This window comes from Micropterus salmoides, unplaced genomic scaffold (genome assembly GCF_014851395.1).
Source record: "Micropterus salmoides isolate LMB-PRFRI ecotype aquatic unplaced genomic scaffold, ASM1485139v1 Ms_hic_scaffold_5, whole genome shotgun sequence".
NCBI classification, from domain to species: domain Eukaryota; kingdom Metazoa; phylum Chordata; class Actinopteri; order Centrarchiformes; family Centrarchidae; genus Micropterus; species Micropterus salmoides.
The window spans coordinates 10795362-10814646 of record NW_024044237.1 but is presented as its reverse complement, the minus strand read 5'-3'; the positions used below and the strand labels follow the sequence as shown (position 1 = coordinate 10814646).

The window sequence follows — 19285 nt, the reverse complement described above, 5'->3', positions numbered from 1 at the left end:
GTTGTGATCAATGGTGTCAAAAGCAGCGCTAAGGTCCAGGAGTACCAGGACTGAGCACATGGCTCATCAGCAGACATTAAAAGGTCATTGGTGACTTTAAGCAGGGCAGTCTCAGTGCTGTGGTACTTCCTGAAACTAGACTGAAACTTTTCAAATATTTTGTTATTTTCCAGTACAGTGAGCAGCTGTTTGGACACAATTCTTTCTAGAATCTTTGCAATAAAAGGCAGTTTTGAAATTGGTCTAAAATTATGTGGGAGGGAGGGATCTAAACCAGGTTTCTTTCAGTACACCATCATTATGTTGTAGGTATAACCACACAAATAACACACCACAATGCTGCAAACCATATGCCATTTTAAAGTCAGATTTATAGTTTCCAGTGTTCTGCATGTCAGCACTGACCCTGACTACAGAAACACCTTAAGCGACAACAACCAACCAAACTGCATCCCCAAAATACCCTAAAATTAAACTCTGAGCATCTCCACAAAAGCCTAACGTTGTTATGTTTTTGTATTACATTGCCCCTGTTTGTCTTGACTGATTAGGGGACATTTAATGAAAAAGAAGTATCCAAGTCCTCTAGTAAAATAATTCAAGAAAGTAGTGCCTTAATTATTTCATGTTAAAGTCATCGTACAAATTCAGTCAATGCACTTTTCTGGGCCATTCGATTATAGTTCATGTATTTCTCAAAACATTATTAAGAGACCGACATATCACTTAAACAAACAAGACATTTCTTAAAGAATTTAATTCCCTTCTCTTGCCAAATATAGAATATAAGATTTAATATAACAACAAATAAACAGCACAATTAAATAAATTTGAAAAATAAATGACTACTTATTTGTTGACTGGAATCTAAATCCTGATTTAATGATTATTTGACTTCATTATTTTGCTTCATTCAGACCATATGGATTCATTAGGTTACATCTCTATCTACAAGGCAACTTCAGTGTGTAGCATAAGCTTACACTGATCACAGTTTGCTTCAATATAATAAATACCCTACATACACACACCTATAATGTCAATAAAATAAATTCTTATGCACGTCAGGTAAATTCAGGATGGTGTAGTACCACAGTCTAACAGCAGATGGCACATAGGAGAAGGTAAATTTGAGGCATCATTTCACTAAGACATTGTGGAAATATATAGGTAAACAAAAATAAAAGCATGCAGCAATTTAATTCATTGCACTTATTTTCATGTGTCAGTTGCATGCAGGTATGTGTAAACTTGGAAGTGGAGAAGCGAAATACGTAGCTGAGCCTCACACTTATGCATACACTTACTACACTCCTACTTGAGTGTATCCATGGTTTACTTTCATTACAGATGAGGATTGTCAACGTCTGAAATCCTCAGCACAGGGGAGCTGAAGTTGGATGAACAGGGAACTAAGTTTTGGGTGCTCAGATAACTAATCTTCTTGCCGCTGTCCCCTCCTGATCCTTCTTCCAGACTGGCCTCCAGTGAGTCGTGCCCCTGCCCCTGCGTCTGGCTGCTGGGCTGGGGAGGAGGCACCAGGCCGTGCAGAAGGCTATTCCCCATGTGGGAGTTACATCGAGCCAAGTTGTCAGTCAGATGCTGCATGTACACCTCCTCCAGCTGTTTGTCCAGCAGCCCGTTCAGCACCGAGTTAGACATAGGCTCCAAAATTGATCCGGGCAGGTCTAAGCCGATGTTCACACTGTCCCCCATAACCAGATAACCCTGGTCTGGAATCGATGAACCAGCCTCAAATTGCTGCAACTGATCTTGCTGACGGCATGCTTCATATCCAAAACTGGGCTGGGCGATAGTGGCCCTCAGTAGGTTGTGTGAGATGCGGCCTGAGTCAGCCACCTGTAGGTCTGGATACTGTTGCAGGAGGCTACAACTGTCAAAGCAAACTGTAAAGCCAGTGTCCAGGGTGAGGGCAGGTGGACACCCAGGGATTGAGAGGCCTACAGGATCTTGAGGCACCACTTTCAGTCCTTGGAATTGGGTGGGGTCTAGTTCTTCCTGGTTTGTACCTGGTTACAGAAAAGAGGTTTAGAGGTTTCTAATTTAATTTAGATTGATTTGACATTTTAGCTATTTGGCATTATATCATCAGCAAGATCATATCTGACAGAGATTTTCGTAAAATGTTAACATTAGTACATGAAACCAGTACTGAAAGTCAAACGTCTTTTACATCAGGCAGTTTATTTGTTACATTTTATAAGGCTGTTTACCTGCTTCAGTTGAATCTGTCTGTAGGTCTGTGGAGGTCGAGTCGGAGAGAATACAGTTGAATGGATTCTTACAATGAGTGTGCGTCTGCGATGTCTTTAGCTTGGAGGCACACTTTCTCTCCTCCCTGTAATGCAGCACTCTGAGAAAACCTTCACCCAACATGATACAGAATGACTGTCCTCTTCTTGTCGGTCTCTTTTTACCCCCCTTTGCTTCTTGATGAGTGCCAGTCTTAAGCGCAAATGCGAGGCACAGTGTGAGTGCGCATGTATTTGTGAAGTTCTAATGGCCTGTTTCACTTCTGCAACTGAGAACTGGCCCCTCCACCCCCACAACATACTTCCTTTATTAGTCTGTAACTGAAAATCACAGTATAAAGAAAAGAGAACCGTGAATTTATACACAAGCTGAGAAGACTTGGCAAGCCGAGGGTATTGTATTATTAGCAAACGGTTTTTTAAGTATCAAAAGCAAAAGTTCTCATTCTGCATAAAAATGGCACCTGCACATTATATCTGTTACATTATTAGATTGTTACTGTATGAGCAGCATTTTATGGTTGAAAGCTGGTTAAGTTAGAGCAACTTTATATATAGTTAGGTAGTTTAGTGGTTCCAAACTTAGGGGTCTGGCCCCCTCAGAAGGGTCAAAAGGTGATTCTGAGAGGTTGTGAGATGATTAATGGGGTAAGGAAAGAAGAAAGAAAGAAAAAGTTCTGCTACAAAAAGAAAAGCTCACCTTTGCTTATTAGTCTTTATTTAGTTATAGTATAGTCATGTGTGCATCCCAAAAAAAGGTGGGATAGGTGCTGGATGAAATAAAAATCAATATAATCATAACACAAGGAGAATCTTGCTTAAAGCAAACCTGGCATTGTCTCCCATAGTGTCGGTACTGAAGAAGTGGGAGTCAGGAGAGCAATAACGAAAGATTTTGAGTCATGATTTGTGCATCCCCAAGTCCTCAGTGGGATAGGGAGAGAAAGTGAAAATAAATGTTCTTAGTTACTTTCCACTAATGCCAAGAAGCACTTTCAGTGGTTGGGTAACATTTTCGGGAATATCTGTACAATGTTGCAAACCAGAAATATCAGCAACTTGAAGGAGCGAAGAACTCCTCAAAAAACATTCCTGTCTCTTTCACAATGTTCATGTTTCAAAACCAATGAAATCACCATTTCCAGATGCTAAAATGCCTGCTCATCACAGCAAAGTCAAACCATGTTCAATGAAAAATTAGTCACATTCTGTGAACTTGAATGATTTATTGTGCATAAAAATAACAGTGTTATAAGAAGGCAGAATTTATTTCAAAATTTGTTTGACCGTGTCAGTATTGAATCTTACTTCATGGCAACAACCAAGCAGTCAGGCTTGCAGTTTTATTTGCAATCTTATTTTTATTTTAGGGAAGACATCAACTTATGTAAGACAGGGATTATCAACACAATGTGTAACAGGATGCTTACAGCGAAACAAAACAGCTCCCCTAAAAACAACAAATAAAATTTAAAAAACTCAATTTCACATCCCTTTATGTTTGCAGACTTGTATGTATTATAATTTTTAAACATATATCATCTCGTAGAAAAACGTTTGCTATTAAAACAGCATTAAGACTTTTTTAAAGTAAATAAAGGCTATTTTAAAGTAAATACATTTTAAATTTTAAAGTAAATAAAAACAAAGAATGGGATTGTAGGAGGGAACTTTTACAGAAGGTGCTGCAGTTTTGGCCAAGACATGAATGGCAGGAGCACAACATGTGACTCAGTGTTTCCAGGATACAACAGATAAGACGCTAATTACTCATAGCACTAGTACTAATTAAACCTGTTGAGTTAAATAAATGGTGATATTGTTTTATGGTCTAATGTTAAAATGGATGTGGGCCAAATGATGAATCTGTGTTTTGTACACTTTGTTGTATCTGATGATCTGTTCTCAAACTGGACGCTACACGTTCATGCTAATGGTTGATTGACAAGTCATTAGGCCAATAGGCTTAGCAGGCTGAGGTTAATGGGAGGAAGCAGAGCTGTTTGTAGATACCCATAATGCTCTGCTTTAGTACCTCCTTTCACTACGGCTGACAAGGCACAGCTGAACACAGATTAAAAAAAAAATTAAAATTAAAAACGTATTGACAAGAGTAAATCAAAACTGTCCACATATTTATAAGCAGAGTGAAATGTTGCTTCTTTTTATTCTCTGGATCAGTTCCAGGTCAGTCTGGGTCCAGGTCTGGGTTTTACGTCTAGGCCTGAGGTTCCAGGTAAAAACGGTGGAAAGCTGCTACTGCTGTGCTTTCTTTGCTAGAGCCTCAGCCTCCTGCAGAGAAACAGAGACAGAGGGGGAGAAAGGAGGAGAAGAGAGAGAGTTATATTAAAATGGAGGATATTGGTTTATATATCCCCTGCCACAGCACAGAGGAAAACCCCTCTGTTTCTATGGTAACTGGCACACCTCCCCGCGGTTCCTGTTGTGGCGGAGGGGAGGCGCTAGAGTGCAGGAGGAGGGGGAGAGGGAAAGGAGAAGAGGCCTGCTGATATCATGAACAGATGTATTATGTAATATCTGTGTTTTCTGTATGGAAATCACACTGTGAGGATAAATATATATTTAGGCACATAAGCTGGTGTTACAGGAAATACGGTTAGGCTGTAGGAATGAGTTTCAACAAAAGGACAGATATCAGTGTGTTTTTGTGTCCGCAGGCTTACCTTTGAGCCCGGGGGAGCAGTCAGACCCAGAAATGCATACACGGCGTTGTCCTCTCTGGCGTCGAAGAAGGCCTCATAGTTCTGAGAAAGAAGAAGGCGCAGAGGGAACTTTAGATGCAGATTGATCAGAGGATCAGCTCGCCTAAATCTGAACTCCAACCTGAGGAATGATAATGTCAAACAGGCTTTGGATCAGCGCCCGAGGGCGACAATCTGAGCTGGCAACGCCACATTGAGAACTATTTGTGAGAAACAGTTGAGCTTGTGTTATTTATACAGGGACAGGCCTCAGTAGTCAATCAGATAGGGGGGGTATTGTTTTTGAGAATGTAATCCAGAGTAAACAAGCTAACACATTCACCCACTTACTGTTTAGTCTGTAGTCTCTCTCATTCTTGATCCCTCACTCCTTCCCTTGAGTTTCTCCCACACACACACATACCGGTACACAGACAAACAGCTGCAAGTATTCTGGGAAATGCTGTTCTCTTTGTCTGTGACATTCAATACAGCCACTCCTGCATGTGCAACTTCACTTCCAGCCATCCATTAGCTACACAGCATGATGCCTCAGTGTGCCCAGGCTAAAGGCCCCGTGTATTTCCAATGGGTGTAAACCATAGACTGTATTAAAAAAAAATCTGATAACACAGGACAGAAGGCTAGGGTACATGGTATATCTGAGAAGGGCTATAGTCATGAATTGAGATATTCTGCAACCCGACCAGTCTAACATGTTTCTGAGAAGCTACACAAAAGCTGTGGGATTTAAAAAAAATTTTTATTCATTTTACCAATTCAGAAAAAGGAATAGTTTGACATTTTGAGAAATAAGCTTATTCACTTTCTGGCAAGAGTTAGATGAGAAGATCAATATCAGTCTTATGTCTGTTAAATATGAAGCTGGAGCAAGGTGACCATTAACTTAAGCAAGTTAACCACAAAGACTGGAAGTAGGGGGAAACAGTTAGCCTGGCTCTGCCCATAGGTAAACATATCTGCCTACCAGCTCCTCTAAAGCTCACTACTTAACAATTTACGCCATGTTTGTTTAACCAGTACAAAAACCAAAGTGAAAAACAACAAATTGCAGTGTTACAAGTGGTTATGTGCCTAGAGTTGCTTTTTACTTTGGGTTTTGTACAGATTAAACAAACAAGATATAATGTGAGATTTAGGTGGACAGAGCCAGGCTGTTTCCCCCTGTTTCCAGTATTTATGCTAAGCTAAGCTAACCAGCTTCTGGCTCTAGCTCAATATTTAATGGACAGATATGATCTGCTATAACATACAACGTGATTTTTAAACTGTCATTGAGTGAGTTTGGCCGCTGGACTACTCGCACAAGTGTTCACACACAATGCGACAATGCGAATTAACACAACCTGCCATTACTAAAGCTGTATGAACCCAAAACAAACATTTTGCTGTGATTTAGTTGCAATAAACAGCGAACCACCCGTCATTTAATCAGGTCCTTCCATGTCTTTGCATTGACTTTGACTGTAAGCACTGCCCCAGCGCTGGCATCGCGTGTGTGAAACCAGCATAAGTTCAAAGTGAAGCCAATGCAGAAGTGTGTTAAACCTGCATTTTTTCTAGCGGCCAGCAGGGGGCAATTCCACTGGTTGCAAAAAGAAATCCGATAAATAATGGCAAAATGACCCTACTTCCCACTTGATTTATTCCCTCAGTAAACACTTTCCTAATGAGTGTATGGTCTCAATCGTTAGTTTCAAGTTTTCTTCAATTCATAGTTTTCACGTGACGTCACATTCCAAAGAAAATGCTCCCTTGGAGGGCAAAAAAGACGTTATTTTTCGCTGCCCGCCAACCAGGAAGCAAGTGATACACGGTGACTTTGAGTTTGTTACTTTTTACGTTGACAAAATGCTGGATGGTTGTTGTGCTTTCGGATGCTCGATGAGGAGACAAGCCTGAGCTGTGTAGGGTGAGGGAACATTACCACAGACGAGAGCTAGCAGGGACAGTGTGATTTTTAACGGTGGAAATGGATCGCAAGTGCCCAACACTTACAGTTTGTGTCCATATCTATATTTTTCTCGAGTTGAGAGGTGAGCCAAATAAAAGTTAACGTCTTTTGCAGCATCTCTACAAGGGAGTCTTAGTCTGTTGTCTGTTTGCCAAAATGCCAAACTCGAGTCTTGTCCATGTGTGACGTCACGTTGACTACATCCTTTTCTTCTATACAGTCTATTGTTCCTTTCCACCAGTTGAAAATAAATCCAATATTTACTCTCCTTTTAGCTTTGTTTATGCTTCCACCAACTCCTGAAGGAACTATCTGGCTTGTTAGCTGCTAAACGCTCCACTACGTCCACCAGCTAGTTGCTAACTGTGTCTGGCCACACTCTGGTGCTGGGCAGGTAAAGTACAGTGGATTTATCAGTTTTCTGCTGAAAACATCTGCCTGTGCTGCTGAAAACGATGCTGATGAGAGCAGTGAGAGAGTAAACCAAACTGCACAGTCGGGTGATTATTCTCAGTTGGTTTGTCACTACTACTGACAGCTTTCATGTTGGATGGATTTGATCTCTTGTTAATATAAAAATTTTGATTGGTGCAGCTTTAAACACATTTAGTCATCAGAATCAGCATTCAACACCCGCCATGCATAATTTTTGTGTAGTGTGACCATGAGCTTGATGTTCTCAATAGTTGCTACAGCTCTGAATGTGACGTATCAGAGTAGTACTGTAATTGCATGAACAATCATGTGCCAGCAATTCAAAGCATCTGTGTGCATGTGTGCCTCACCCCGCAATATTCACTTTCGTTAAATATCTGTGGGGGGAGAGGGTTCCCCGTGGCTGGCCTGGACTCCTCCGGAACATTCTCTCTCATCCACTTCCTGTTGGCCTCGTTGGCCGCGATGTCGCACTCCTCGAATTCGATCTTATTGGCCGCCAGGAAGCCCATCACATCCTGCTGCTGCTTTTTAATCTGCATGTGGGGGAGATGAGAGGGGGTGGCAGAGGGGAAGTTGTCAGTTAGGCATGTGTTAACTTCAGCCTTACGAGGAAACATAAGGGCCTCGGTTCACCATACTGTTATCAGTCTGCTGCAAAAATAAGCACGTTTCTTTTCTGCTGTGAGAAATGACGCTACGCTGGCTGCTCTGTTACTAAGTTACCACTCATTTGCTGACAAGTGAATGAAGTGACACAAGCGTATTGAAGAGGGTAAACTCCGGCAAGAAAATCTGCATGAAAAAATGGAAATTGCAATGTATTCTTTAAAATGGGACCATTTCAAAAGCATTTGTAACCTGTTGCACACTTTTAATTTGACAAAGTATCACAGCTTATCATTTTAATACAATAAAGTGAGGATATTGCCCACAAAGAAAGACTGTGTTGGCAGTGCACACATCAGAGTTGCTGTCTTTGTCACTATCTGGGAGTTTCACGCAGATGTGATTATTTTTGACAGGCGCCCTATTCTCACAAAAGGCTGTTCTGTTGCATTGGCACACAGCACCGTATTTAACACTATAAAAATAGTCCATCCTGTTCAGTGCAAAAAGAAGATGCAAATAACCAACTCAACAGGAGTGTATTGAGAATGACACAGTGACAGCCTATGCGATCTCACCTCTTTCAAAGTATACTATCAGGCATATACTCCCAAATACAGTCACACAAACAACCAGATAATAAAGAAGCAGAATGGATAGAAAGGTGTGCTTGTCTGACTGTGTGGTTTCTTATTCTGCCTGTGTGTGTGTGTGTGTGTGTGTGTGTGTGTGTGTGATTTAGTGTATGAAACTATGGTCCAATGAGGTCTCAGTGGGGTTTGTGTAAGAGGGAGGATGGCCCTACAAGGCCAGACGGAAACAAGCGCTCCTCTGGGACTCCAGAGGAGGTAACTGGTCAAACACGAGCCAAATATGGCCTGCTGCAAGGAGACACACACTTCCAGCCTCAGCTGCACACACACACACACACGCACACACACCTAAATTCAAAGCAAGCCTAACCCATGGTAAGAACACTACAATGTTCTATGGATGATTATCAATTTATTGTCTTCCTGTCAGTCTAGACACCTCCATGTGAGGGCTCCACCCAGCTTTATGGCGCACAGACGAGGCAGGTGGATTATTTAACAGCCATCTGCTGAAACAACACAGGCATGGAAATGAGGGAGCAGACAATGCCAGGAGATTAACCCCGGTGCAGTTTGAATCATTTAATGGCAGCTGCATTATCGAGGCCAAAGTCCTAAAACCAGTTCTTTCCCCACCTGTTCTGGAAACCAGTGCGGGACAATGCAACGGAGGGGAACGCCATGAGCTCAAACTCTCTGATAGAAGAATCTGCACAGCCTTGTCTTTCTCCCTTTTGACTTAGTATAGCACTCAATAAACTGGTACACTTACCCCAAATCTCAATAAACTAACTTTATTTACTAAAATGACAAGTTCAACAGAAGGATCCCTTTCTCCTCTTGACTAATTTCTTTTGGTGCACCCTGGCCATTCCCCCAGCAAGCATGCATTGTACTGTTGCCAAGCAAAATTAATTTGTAGAGCAAACTGGCCTCATGCCATCTGCCCCCAACTCTAACTGCACAATGACAGTTCCCAGCTCTGCCCTCTTTTCAGCCTTTTAGCAATCTTGTGTCTTGGGTGGAGCTCCTGGTGATTTTAATATGGAAGAAAACAGACTGTCCCTGGCTTTGGGTGTGGTAATAAACAAGATTACTCTTCTCCTATTGCCTTGGATTATTCACTTCCTTATCTAGCTCTCTGGAATGCTAGAAAATCCCTCCTCTGTCCTTACAATAAAGACAAGACAGTAAGAGAGATGAGCCAGTGTCAGGCCTGCACACAGTAAACAGCCAGTCCTCAATTATTGATTTCCATAACCTATGCTTTCTCTCACAACGCGTAGATACCTTGCCTTGGCATGCAAATATAAACTGACATTGGGCTGAACAAAATGCAAAAGCAGGAGAGGCGTTGTCTCTGTGTTGTTTGTTTTGTCTAAACATTCATCAGGATCAGGAAGTAACTCTTAAGAGGTGTTAGGTCGGTTGGTCCCCCACTATGGTCCAGACTGAAATATCTCATCTATAGATTGTCATGAAATTTAGACCACACTTTCATTATCAATGGACAATGAATCCCACTGATTATGGTGTTTCCCTGACCTTTCCTGTGGCACTACGATCAAGTTGACATTTTTAGTGATTTATCTCAAAAACTATTGGATGGGTTACCACAAACTTTTGTACAGACATTAATGGTCCCCAGAAGTGAAAAGCATACCACTGTGGTGATCCCCTTACTTTTTCTATAGCACCACCAGTAGTTCAATACCTTCACTTATCCTCTGAAATATCTCAACATCTACTAGATGGAATGGCATTCATGACAATTATAGTTCCCAGATGATGTACCCTAATGACTCTGATGACCCCTTGACTTTTCCTGTAGCGCCACCGTGAGGATGACATTTTTGACTTTTGAAATGTCTGGCCATTGATTGGATTGCCATGAAATTTGGTGCAAACATTTTTGTCTCCCTCAGGATGAATTATAATAACAAATACATGCAAACCTAATGATATTCACAATCAGCCTCAGCGGTACTTTGTGTTTAATGAAAAATTTGCAAACTTTATGCCTGCTAAAGACCAGCATGTTCTCATTGCCATTGCGAGCATGTTAGCATGCCAATATGAGCATTTGGCTCATGACACCGCTGCACAGCCCTCACAGAGCTGTTAGCACTGTGCATTGTCGCTCACATAGGAGTTTCCTAAAGAGATTTATAATGTTTTTAGTACACTGATAAAGAAACTGCATGAAACAAAGACTTGCAAACATTATTTGACACTAATCTGTTTTTTTCTGCACACTGATTCCAAGTTTTATCTGCACTGACCTGGCACTCTACTTACAGTATGTGTTCATCTTCATCATCATCTCCATCATCTTCATCAGAGTTGTGGCAGGGAACTGAGATCAGATCCAGACCTGATCAATGCCTGAAAAGGGGCCGAACTCTGGCAGACAATGGCAGGCATTGATTGGATGGATGCGCTGTATCCACAACACAGGATCAATATGGTGGAGACTGATTCAATCAGTTATTTCAACTCAGGGTTGAGGTCAATTTATGTTTAACATACTCAGACAGGCTGGAAAATACATACTGAATTTGTCAAAACAGTCTGCATATATAAGACACAATCGAATGCTTTTGAATGCCAGAAAATCCACTGCCTGGACTAAAGGAAACACGAATAAACCCCCAGCCCTGTGTGTTTGTAAGGGATAAAGGTTTTGTCGTGATTAGATCAAGTCTGATTTGTGGTGTCTGAAAACAGACGCTAACTGGAATTTTAGCAGCAACAGTAGCCTCCACCCAATCCTGAGCTCAGTCAGCATTACAACATTGTAACAAAAGAGCCTTACGCTGCTTCTCTGGCTGGGTTCCCTCGCTGCTGCCTAAAGGTGAAAGAATAGCAAAAGGCCAAAAAAACGCCCGGTTATAGAAACCTACTGACTCACTGTAGCAGCCGTCCAACCCAGCACTGACATATAGACCCTAATGTCAAACCTACAGTGGAAGAAGAGCAGTAAATCTATAGCATAAAACATACACCGTACAAAACATTGCACAGTGTATTCTTTATAAATTTATTGTGCCAATGAGAGAATTGTACTATAGTGTGGCTGAAGTGCATAAAGGTAAAGGAGGCACTTAATGTTCTGTGGCACTGGCCAGTGTTTGTGGCTTTTCCCACATATGTACTTTCAGTTGCAAATTTGCACAATGCTCTAGATACACTGCTACAGGTATGTATTTACATGTGTGTATTTAATAGATAACCCTAGTCTGGTATTCAAATTTGGCTTCAATGGAACCAGGTAAACCAAGAAATGGTGAGACTCAAACTCTAGCACTCTGCTTCTCATTACTGGCTGGAAATATGATGTCAGCTCTCACTCCGTTTGCAGGGTTACCACCCTCCACAAGGGACAAACACAGGTCAGAGGTCAGAGGGGGACTAGAACTGGTGATCAGCGCTTTGATCGAGGACACTAACTGTGGCAGGGAGCAGACCTGAAATAATCTTTTTTGTCGCTTATAATGTTCCTTTTTTCCTTCAGAAAGGTGTTGATTCCACGTGAATGAAAACTGAGACTGTAGTCAGTGGTGTCTTGCTATACAGCATTATATGATAAGGCATTTATGTTTTAGTATTCTTCAAACTACAGCACCAAGGCTTCACAAAGATAACATTTATTCCGTACGTATACTCTTGTATCTGTAGAGCCAATGGGCACACACACACCTGATCTAATCTATCCACCATTCATGCAGATGGGAAATGTTGTGGAACAATCATGTTGACACAATTTGCTTCAGTTCTTGATTATCTGTAATGGCCATACTGTACTTCTTTTTGTCAATCAGCTGAAGTTGTCTCATATTAGAAACTGATGAGTTCAGTCCAATAAACCATGTTGTTCTTGAGATGTTTACCAGCCTCTGTGCTGCACAGAACCATTTCTGATAACTTTTAGCTGTTATTTGGATCAGATTCAGCATAAAATCAAGAAAAGCTATAAAAGTGCTCTAACATGGAACAGAACTTTATGTCTTTTGAAAATACATCTGCCTGAATAACGCTGACTGTTGTAGCTTATCAAGTGCTAAATCTGATACATCCCTCTGTCTCTCTCTCTCTCTCTGACCTGCAATTGTTTTGTCAGTGGAGCAAACGCTTTAAACGTTGTTTTGGAAATACTCCTACTTGTCTCACTGTTTTTGGCTGTTCCATCACATGCTGAACTAGACTGGAGTGATTAATGTAGCAGCAGACACTGCTGCATAGTGGAATGCAATCACATTGTTTTGCAGTCACTGATGCAATCGAACTGCAAGCTTGGTGAGGACAGAGGGTTTCCACCACAATTTGTCACTCGGCAACTTTTGAATGGCCTGAATGTGTGTTTTTTTTTAAATAGTTTTACATTAAAGATAGACATGATACTGGGAGGGTTCTAACATAAATACTGCATGAATCAGACATGGTGTGAGTCCTAAAAACTTGGTAATGTGATGGCATATCATATATCTAAATCAATCCAAAGAAATGAGTTACCAGAACAGAGCAGATCATGATGTGTTTATGGCACTTTAGTCAGTAACATTGTTGCTTTTTTTCCAAGAGGAGACATAGACTGGAGATGATAAGATGAGTGTGTCTGTGCGGCATTTAAGCGTGTCTTATTTGTTCTAGCAAACTCTACTAAAGGCAGATCAATGAGAGGTAATGCATTTTCACAGACAGGCTCCAGCACAGTGATGGGATCACTGGCTCTAAACTGCGACCGCTCTGACTTTACAGGAAGCTCCAGTCCTGTAGGACTTGCTGCTGAGCTTTTGTAAAATGTCACTTACTGTATGAGCAATAAAGTTACTCAGCGCTGTCCAACTGAAAAGAGGCTCTGTGCTTGATCACGTCCTCTGTATGTGAGCTGCTCAATGGGGGTAAATCATCCTCAAGGTGATCTAAACCACATGATGTGACAAGGGACTTCAATTTCTACTGTGACAGCAAGAAAATATGCATTTCTATTAAGTTACTGGCTTCTATTACATTTCCATCAGAATGGTTTAACGTTTTAGTAACAATTTAGACCATGAAAGACCCCAAGTGAATGCTGGCAATATTTTACATCACTGATTATGTTGGCAATCTTGCGGTAGCTGTATACAAAATTGTATATTACTACAAAGCCAGACCTCCAACAAGTCCTAAACAGAGCATAAGAGTTCCTGGGCTGCAGCTGCAGGTCTAAAAAGGGGCCCTGGAGGATTGCATCACCATCATTCCTCTACACTCTGGAAGAAACTGGAAAGAATGACTGCTGAAGGTCCTCTAGGCTGCAGGATAGTGAGGGCAATACTCAAGGCTCTTCTTTCTAGAGCAAGACAGATCTGCCCCCCTTTCAAACCCAGAGTCTGTGAACCTCCCTATCCTGGCATCAGGTGACAGAACAGACTATTCTGAGTGCATTTATGGATTTTTTTTTTCTGCACACCTTTCCTGTTGCTCAGCCTGATTTCAGCTGCAAAAACACTGAACTGTCACGTCAGGAAACACTGTGACAAACCACAGCTGAGAGAAGCTGCCTCAAACTTCCTGTCTGTCTCTGAGAAAAAGTTAAAGAAGGTAAAAAGAGGGAGGGGAAGATCCCTTAGAGATCCCATCTGTGCCCAAAGTCTTGAGGAGGGCAGAGCAGCATGCTTACTGCTGAGCACTGCACGCTGAGGGGATGACAGTCGGATGGACATCAGTTAGTGAGTTCAATAAAAGTTCAACTGCCTCTTTATTGCCCAACAACCGCTGGATGCTGCAGTCGAGTCTAAAATATCACATATAAAAGCAATGCCATTTGTTTATTCCTTACCGAAGTGGATCCAGAGGACGATGCTATGTACACTTTGATCACCATGTTAAATCCCTGATGCTGACACGAGTCCGGTAAGCAGCTGTCGCTTGCCCTGCTCCTTGCAGACAATTTGCAGGCGGATTGCTCGGCAGCGGGACAAAAGACTTCAACGACAACAAACTTCCCCGGCTGAAACGCTGTATGTCTGTTGAAGGCAGCGCAGCGCAGACTATCTGCGCAAATGCTCCTGTTCTCAGCACTGGATGGAGCTTTGCATTCCTCCTCCGCCTCTACTCTGCGTCTCCGCCCCTTCTGCTCTCTCTCTCTCTATCTCTTTCTGTGTGTGTGTGTGTGGGCGCGCGCGCGCGTGTGGCGCAAGAGCACACACTCGGACGTAGAAACGTACAATCACGCGCAGAGAGGCAATAGGCCCATCATGATGGCAAGACAACGGGGTTATATTGTCTGGACATTTCAGCATCGACCCCATTGTCTGCAAGCTATGGCACTGGCTATTGTTCATTTAACCTTGCAAATGTGCACACTTGCAGGTGTTCTAGTAAATGCTAGTATGGCAAGCGTGTGTGTGTGTGTGTGTGGTTGGGTGGGGTTAAAATTAATCATAAATCTGCTGTAATTTTGAACACTTCGGAGCTCTTTTGTGTAACAGCACAGCCTCTGAAGCGCCGTCTTGAGCAGCCACATCATTAGACGGGCAATGTGGGCCCCCTGCAGGCGTCTGAGGCAGACGACGCAAGTCTTTTCCCCTGAAACGAATTTAGGAAAGCCGACTGACAAACAAAAAAAAATGTGTCGAAGAGGAGTGGGCGCCATATTGGACTCAAACACGAAGTGAATTTATGGTGAAATGTCCCCGTGCTGGCCTCTTCAGATGTGAGCCCTGGCTTTTTAGACAAGCCTGCGAGGATGCACGGCTTTACACTGGGGCACGTTGCCTGCCGCCGGGGCCTGTACCGCCGCAGCGGGGCATACAGGCCAGCCGCGCGGCCTCCGTCTAGCTGTAATTGAACACACTTGTATGAAGGCAATATGTCCTCGAATGCAATCCTTTCACTCTTGCAGGCTTCCTCCCATCTCGCCCTACAAGAAGCCATTCGCGCAGACCCCAGATCATCACCGGCTCCAAAATTCCAAGTGTTCTGCAGACCCGAATGGCGTCACCTCATTGGCCGAGAGCCTATCAATCATGCCTTTAGCCGCACCCCTCCCCCCATTCAACCACTCGCCTCTCTGTTCCAGTGTGTTTACTACACTGCCGAGCATAAGGGAGACACTCGTCTTCACATGCACTGAAACCACAGAGAAAAACAGTTTTTAGTTGTATTTGTAAGAAAACCTACAAGAGATCAACATGCCCAAGAGAAAGGTACGTATTCTCAAAATACTAAAAATAGTTTGAAGGGTATATCAGCTATTAATGCAATGCAAACGATTGTGAAGACATCCCTCTGAGACATTACTTAATTATAACGCAATGTATAACCGTTATATATCGCTGGTAATTTTTGCCCATTTTCTAGATATAATGTACATTTTTTGTGTGTTAGAATGAATATTTTCCTGCTCGGACACGGCTTATAAATCGGGTTTTCTTCCGACAGCCGCTGTCCTTTGGAGAGTCAGAAGTCTCTTTCGGTCTCCATGCAGTTAAAGCACAAGCAGCAGCCATGCTTTGCAGCTCTTGTCCACCTTCGTCGCCGACCTACCGAGAACAAACGCTTCACTTATCGCCAATTCGCCACCAAACCGGCTAAAAGTGCCACTAGAAAATGCTTTAGTGCCTTTACTTTGCATTTTGGCCGCAAAAATAAACATTCGCCGTCGCGTTTCGATAAAATTGTATATTTTCTCTCTTTGTTCATAGTCCCAAATGGCTGCGATGGCGTGGCTCTGCCGCCGGGTGGCGCGCGCGAGCCGTGGCAGCAGGTCCCTCCCCCTTCTCAAAGACTCCCGCGCCAGCTTTCAAATCTGAGCTTCATGCATTGAATGAGAGAAAGAGATGGGGGAGTGAGAGGGAAAAGCGGGGCCTGGGCCCTCAAAATATGGCTCCAGAGGCCCACATGGCTGAGTTCTCACAGCCTAATACTGAAACCATGCAATGCCCCAACACTTCTGGCTTGTAATCCTTTAAAATGACCTGTATTTCAAATAAATTTTAGTTTTCACATGAAACAAAAAAGTTTTTTCAGCAGGTCTGTAATTATTCGTAATATGCGCCTGAAGCATTTGGCAACAGTTTCCTGTTAATATAAACACCATTTAACCTCTCAGTAATGCTATTTTTAAATTTTTTTCGATTCTAACCTGCTATATTTGTGTTTTTCAGTCACAGGGAACAGAAGGAGGCGAAAAGGAGGAGGTAAGCGGAGGGCACGTTCAATAACACCTCATACATGCAATTAAACTTCCATTTTAATCAGTATGTGTGATGTGTGAGGGCACTGTCAGGAAAAAAGTACTTTTAGTGTTGAATTCAAATGTGTGTTTCCTGAATACAGTTCCAATCAAAATAAAACACCCGTGATAACAGTCTTTGTTGTTTCAGCCCCAGAGGAGATCAGCTCGGTTATCAGCGGTAAGAAGACACACACACAAACTCAAGAAACTCATTTACATGAACAGATGCGGGGGGGGGGGTTAAAGCAGGGTAGACTACTTAACAGTAGTCACATGTATGTAACTAAAGAGATAAAGCAAAATTTTGCTTTTAGTGATGCAATAACAGGTATAGAGTTAGGTGTTCTGTTAATAAAATACTTAAATGTGATTCTTACACAACTCCCAAACATGTAGGTTTTACATTATTAAGCGTAAGAATTAGTTAAGATTATGTAAGTAGTGAATTATGTAGTAATTAAGTGTACAGTAATACTTTAAAGCAAATTTAATGTGCTATTACACAAATAAAAAATGGTTTAGAGGTGTTTGTGAGTAAAAAGCACAGGGCTGGTACAAAACCTAATAAAAACCAATAGCAGGCATAATAGAGGCTCTCAGGAACATTACTTTTAGTGTTTTAATATTATGTAAATTCCTTAGTTGACTCCAGCGGCAGTCACATTAATGTTCTAAACCTTCAGACAATGTCTGTATTAAAATAAGTTTCCTTGTAGGGAACAGTTTGATTCTGTGTCCATTTATAAAATCTGTTATAGGAGCCAAAATCTTGTAGTAACTTTAGAAAAACCATAACATAATGTAAAGTAGCAACTAAAGTACTATCGTATTCAAATGTGGCTGTTCCTTGATCCCTCTCTCTTCCTTTTCACAGAAACCGGCCCAACCCAAGCCGGAGCCAAAGGCCAAGAAGGCAGCAAAGGTAAGAGATACAGGCCGTACTACTGAACTAACTTGCATCACAAAGCAGAAGACACAGGTAGCGTGTGAACATTCAGCCTGCTTAACAGCCTGTTGTGTGGCCCCTGCAGAAAGAAAAGGCTGTGAATGATAAGAAGGAGGACAAGAAAACCAAGAAGGCGAAGGAGAATGCAGAGGCAGAGGCAAACGAGGAAAACCACTCTGAGAACGGAGAGGCCAAGACCAACGAGGTGGGCAGACTCGACAACGAGAAAAAAGTTCTTAACTGAAGGAGAAGTTGGTTGTTTTAGACTTTACGTGTACAAAAACCGCGTGAAAATGGTTCAGAGTTTTGAACTTGGCCTTTCTGCTTTGTCCCACAGGTGGAGGCAGCCCCCGAGGAGGCCAAGGAGGAGGCCAAGTCCGAGTAGCACCACTGCCCAAGCTTCCTCCTCCTCTACAAACCCCTCCCTTCCCCTGAACCCCCAGCCAGCCAGCCAGCCCCCCCAAGTCTCTCACATGGTTTCCCTCCAAGGCGTATTGTTAACAGAGGAATATTTTTATCAATGATTTTATAAGTATCCGTACAGATTTTTAGCACAAAAAGCAAAGCTGATTATGGAGCGCCTTGCAGATTTGCAGTGGTCATATCAAGTGTCTGCAAGCAAGATGAACACACTAAAATCTTTTTTAAATGGCATTTCATGATTGTTGAAGGCTTGTGTGGTGTAGAAAGTGTGTCCCTGCCGGATTGGCTATGTTGTGAGTTGTGTATTCCTGTGTTTTTCCTCCTTCCCCCGATCTCCCACCCTCCTCCCCTCTTCCTCCACAGATTAGACCTTCCTCCCCCCTACAGTTCAGCCTTTATCCATGTTTTATTAACGGTTCAGCCATGTTAATGTGGGTGATTCTTTTAGACCTCTAAATGTGCAGTGAGTTCCCTTTGCTTCTGTCTCTTGTTTTTTTGTTTTTTTTTTTTCATTGAAATCGTGTTTTAAAAAAAAAAACAGCGTGTTGAAGTGTGTTGTCCATAAGAAAGAGGAAGACGAACATGTGAAACATTCCGGGAACAGCGATTGCCTCCAACCTGTCTCCTAGACGACCCTGCGTGTAAAACAGCTCCTGCTCCATCCACGCTGTCACGTCAGCTTTTCTAAACACTCTGGTTTTTTTAAAACAATCAAATTTGGAAACCTTCTCTGACAAATGCAGGTGTCTGATCCCTCTCTTATGTTCTGAAATTCTCTTAATAAAACGAAGTCCTGGGAATTTTCCTCGAATCAGTGTCTCCAGTTTGTTTCTTTCAGAGAAATGGAAAGGTTTTATTTGTTAACTTTTGTTTGTTAAATTTGTTAAGCATGCATCTGCAAGTCAACTGGAGTAATAGCTCAGCCTTAAACATACATGGGTCATTTTGTAAGTAAATGTAACACATATAACCTCAAAACTCAAAGGTAAAACTATATTGTAGCTCGTAAACCTGGACTCAACCTACTTCTATTGCAGTCTCTATTATTAACAGTATTCTATAAATGGAGGTGTAAAATCACAACTTTAATACACAGGCTGCGTTC

General features: G+C 42.2%; 3 protein-coding genes across 3 annotated transcripts; 1 reads left to right on the top strand and 2 right to left on the bottom strand.

The window, feature by feature from the left end:
- Positions 1–610: 610 nt before the first annotated feature.
- si:dkey-237j10.2 (uncharacterized protein LOC568721 homolog) lies at positions 611–2502 on the bottom strand. The gene is made up of 2 exons (XM_038700380.1): positions 2235–2502; positions 611–2030 (listed from the first exon to the last, which is right to left on the bottom strand). The coding sequence occupies exons 1-2, from the start codon at positions 2395–2397 to the stop codon at positions 1345–1347; spliced, it is 849 nt and encodes a 282-aa protein (XP_038556308.1). The 5' UTR covers positions 2398–2502; the 3' UTR covers positions 611–1344.
- Positions 2503–3482: 980 nt separating this feature from the next.
- sh3bgrl (SH3 domain binding glutamate-rich protein like) lies at positions 3483–14646 on the bottom strand. Its single transcript, XM_038699075.1, has 4 exons — positions 14412–14646; positions 7736–7921; positions 4958–5038; positions 3483–4565 (listed from the first exon to the last, which is right to left on the bottom strand). The coding sequence occupies exons 1-4, from the start codon at positions 14454–14456 to the stop codon at positions 4530–4532; spliced, it is 348 nt and encodes a 115-aa protein (XP_038555003.1). The 5' UTR covers positions 14457–14646; the 3' UTR covers positions 3483–4529.
- A 979-nt stretch (positions 14647–15625) lies between these two features.
- On the top strand, positions 15626–18991 carry LOC119888499 (non-histone chromosomal protein HMG-14A-like). Its single transcript, XM_038699076.1, has 6 exons — positions 15626–15780; positions 16741–16773; positions 16960–16989; positions 17686–17733; positions 17843–17962; positions 18095–18991. Exons 1-6 carry the CDS (start codon positions 15766–15768, stop codon positions 18140–18142), a joined length of 294 nt encoding a protein of 97 aa, XP_038555004.1. The 5' UTR covers positions 15626–15765; the 3' UTR covers positions 18143–18991.
- Positions 18992–19285: the final 294 nt, after the last annotated feature.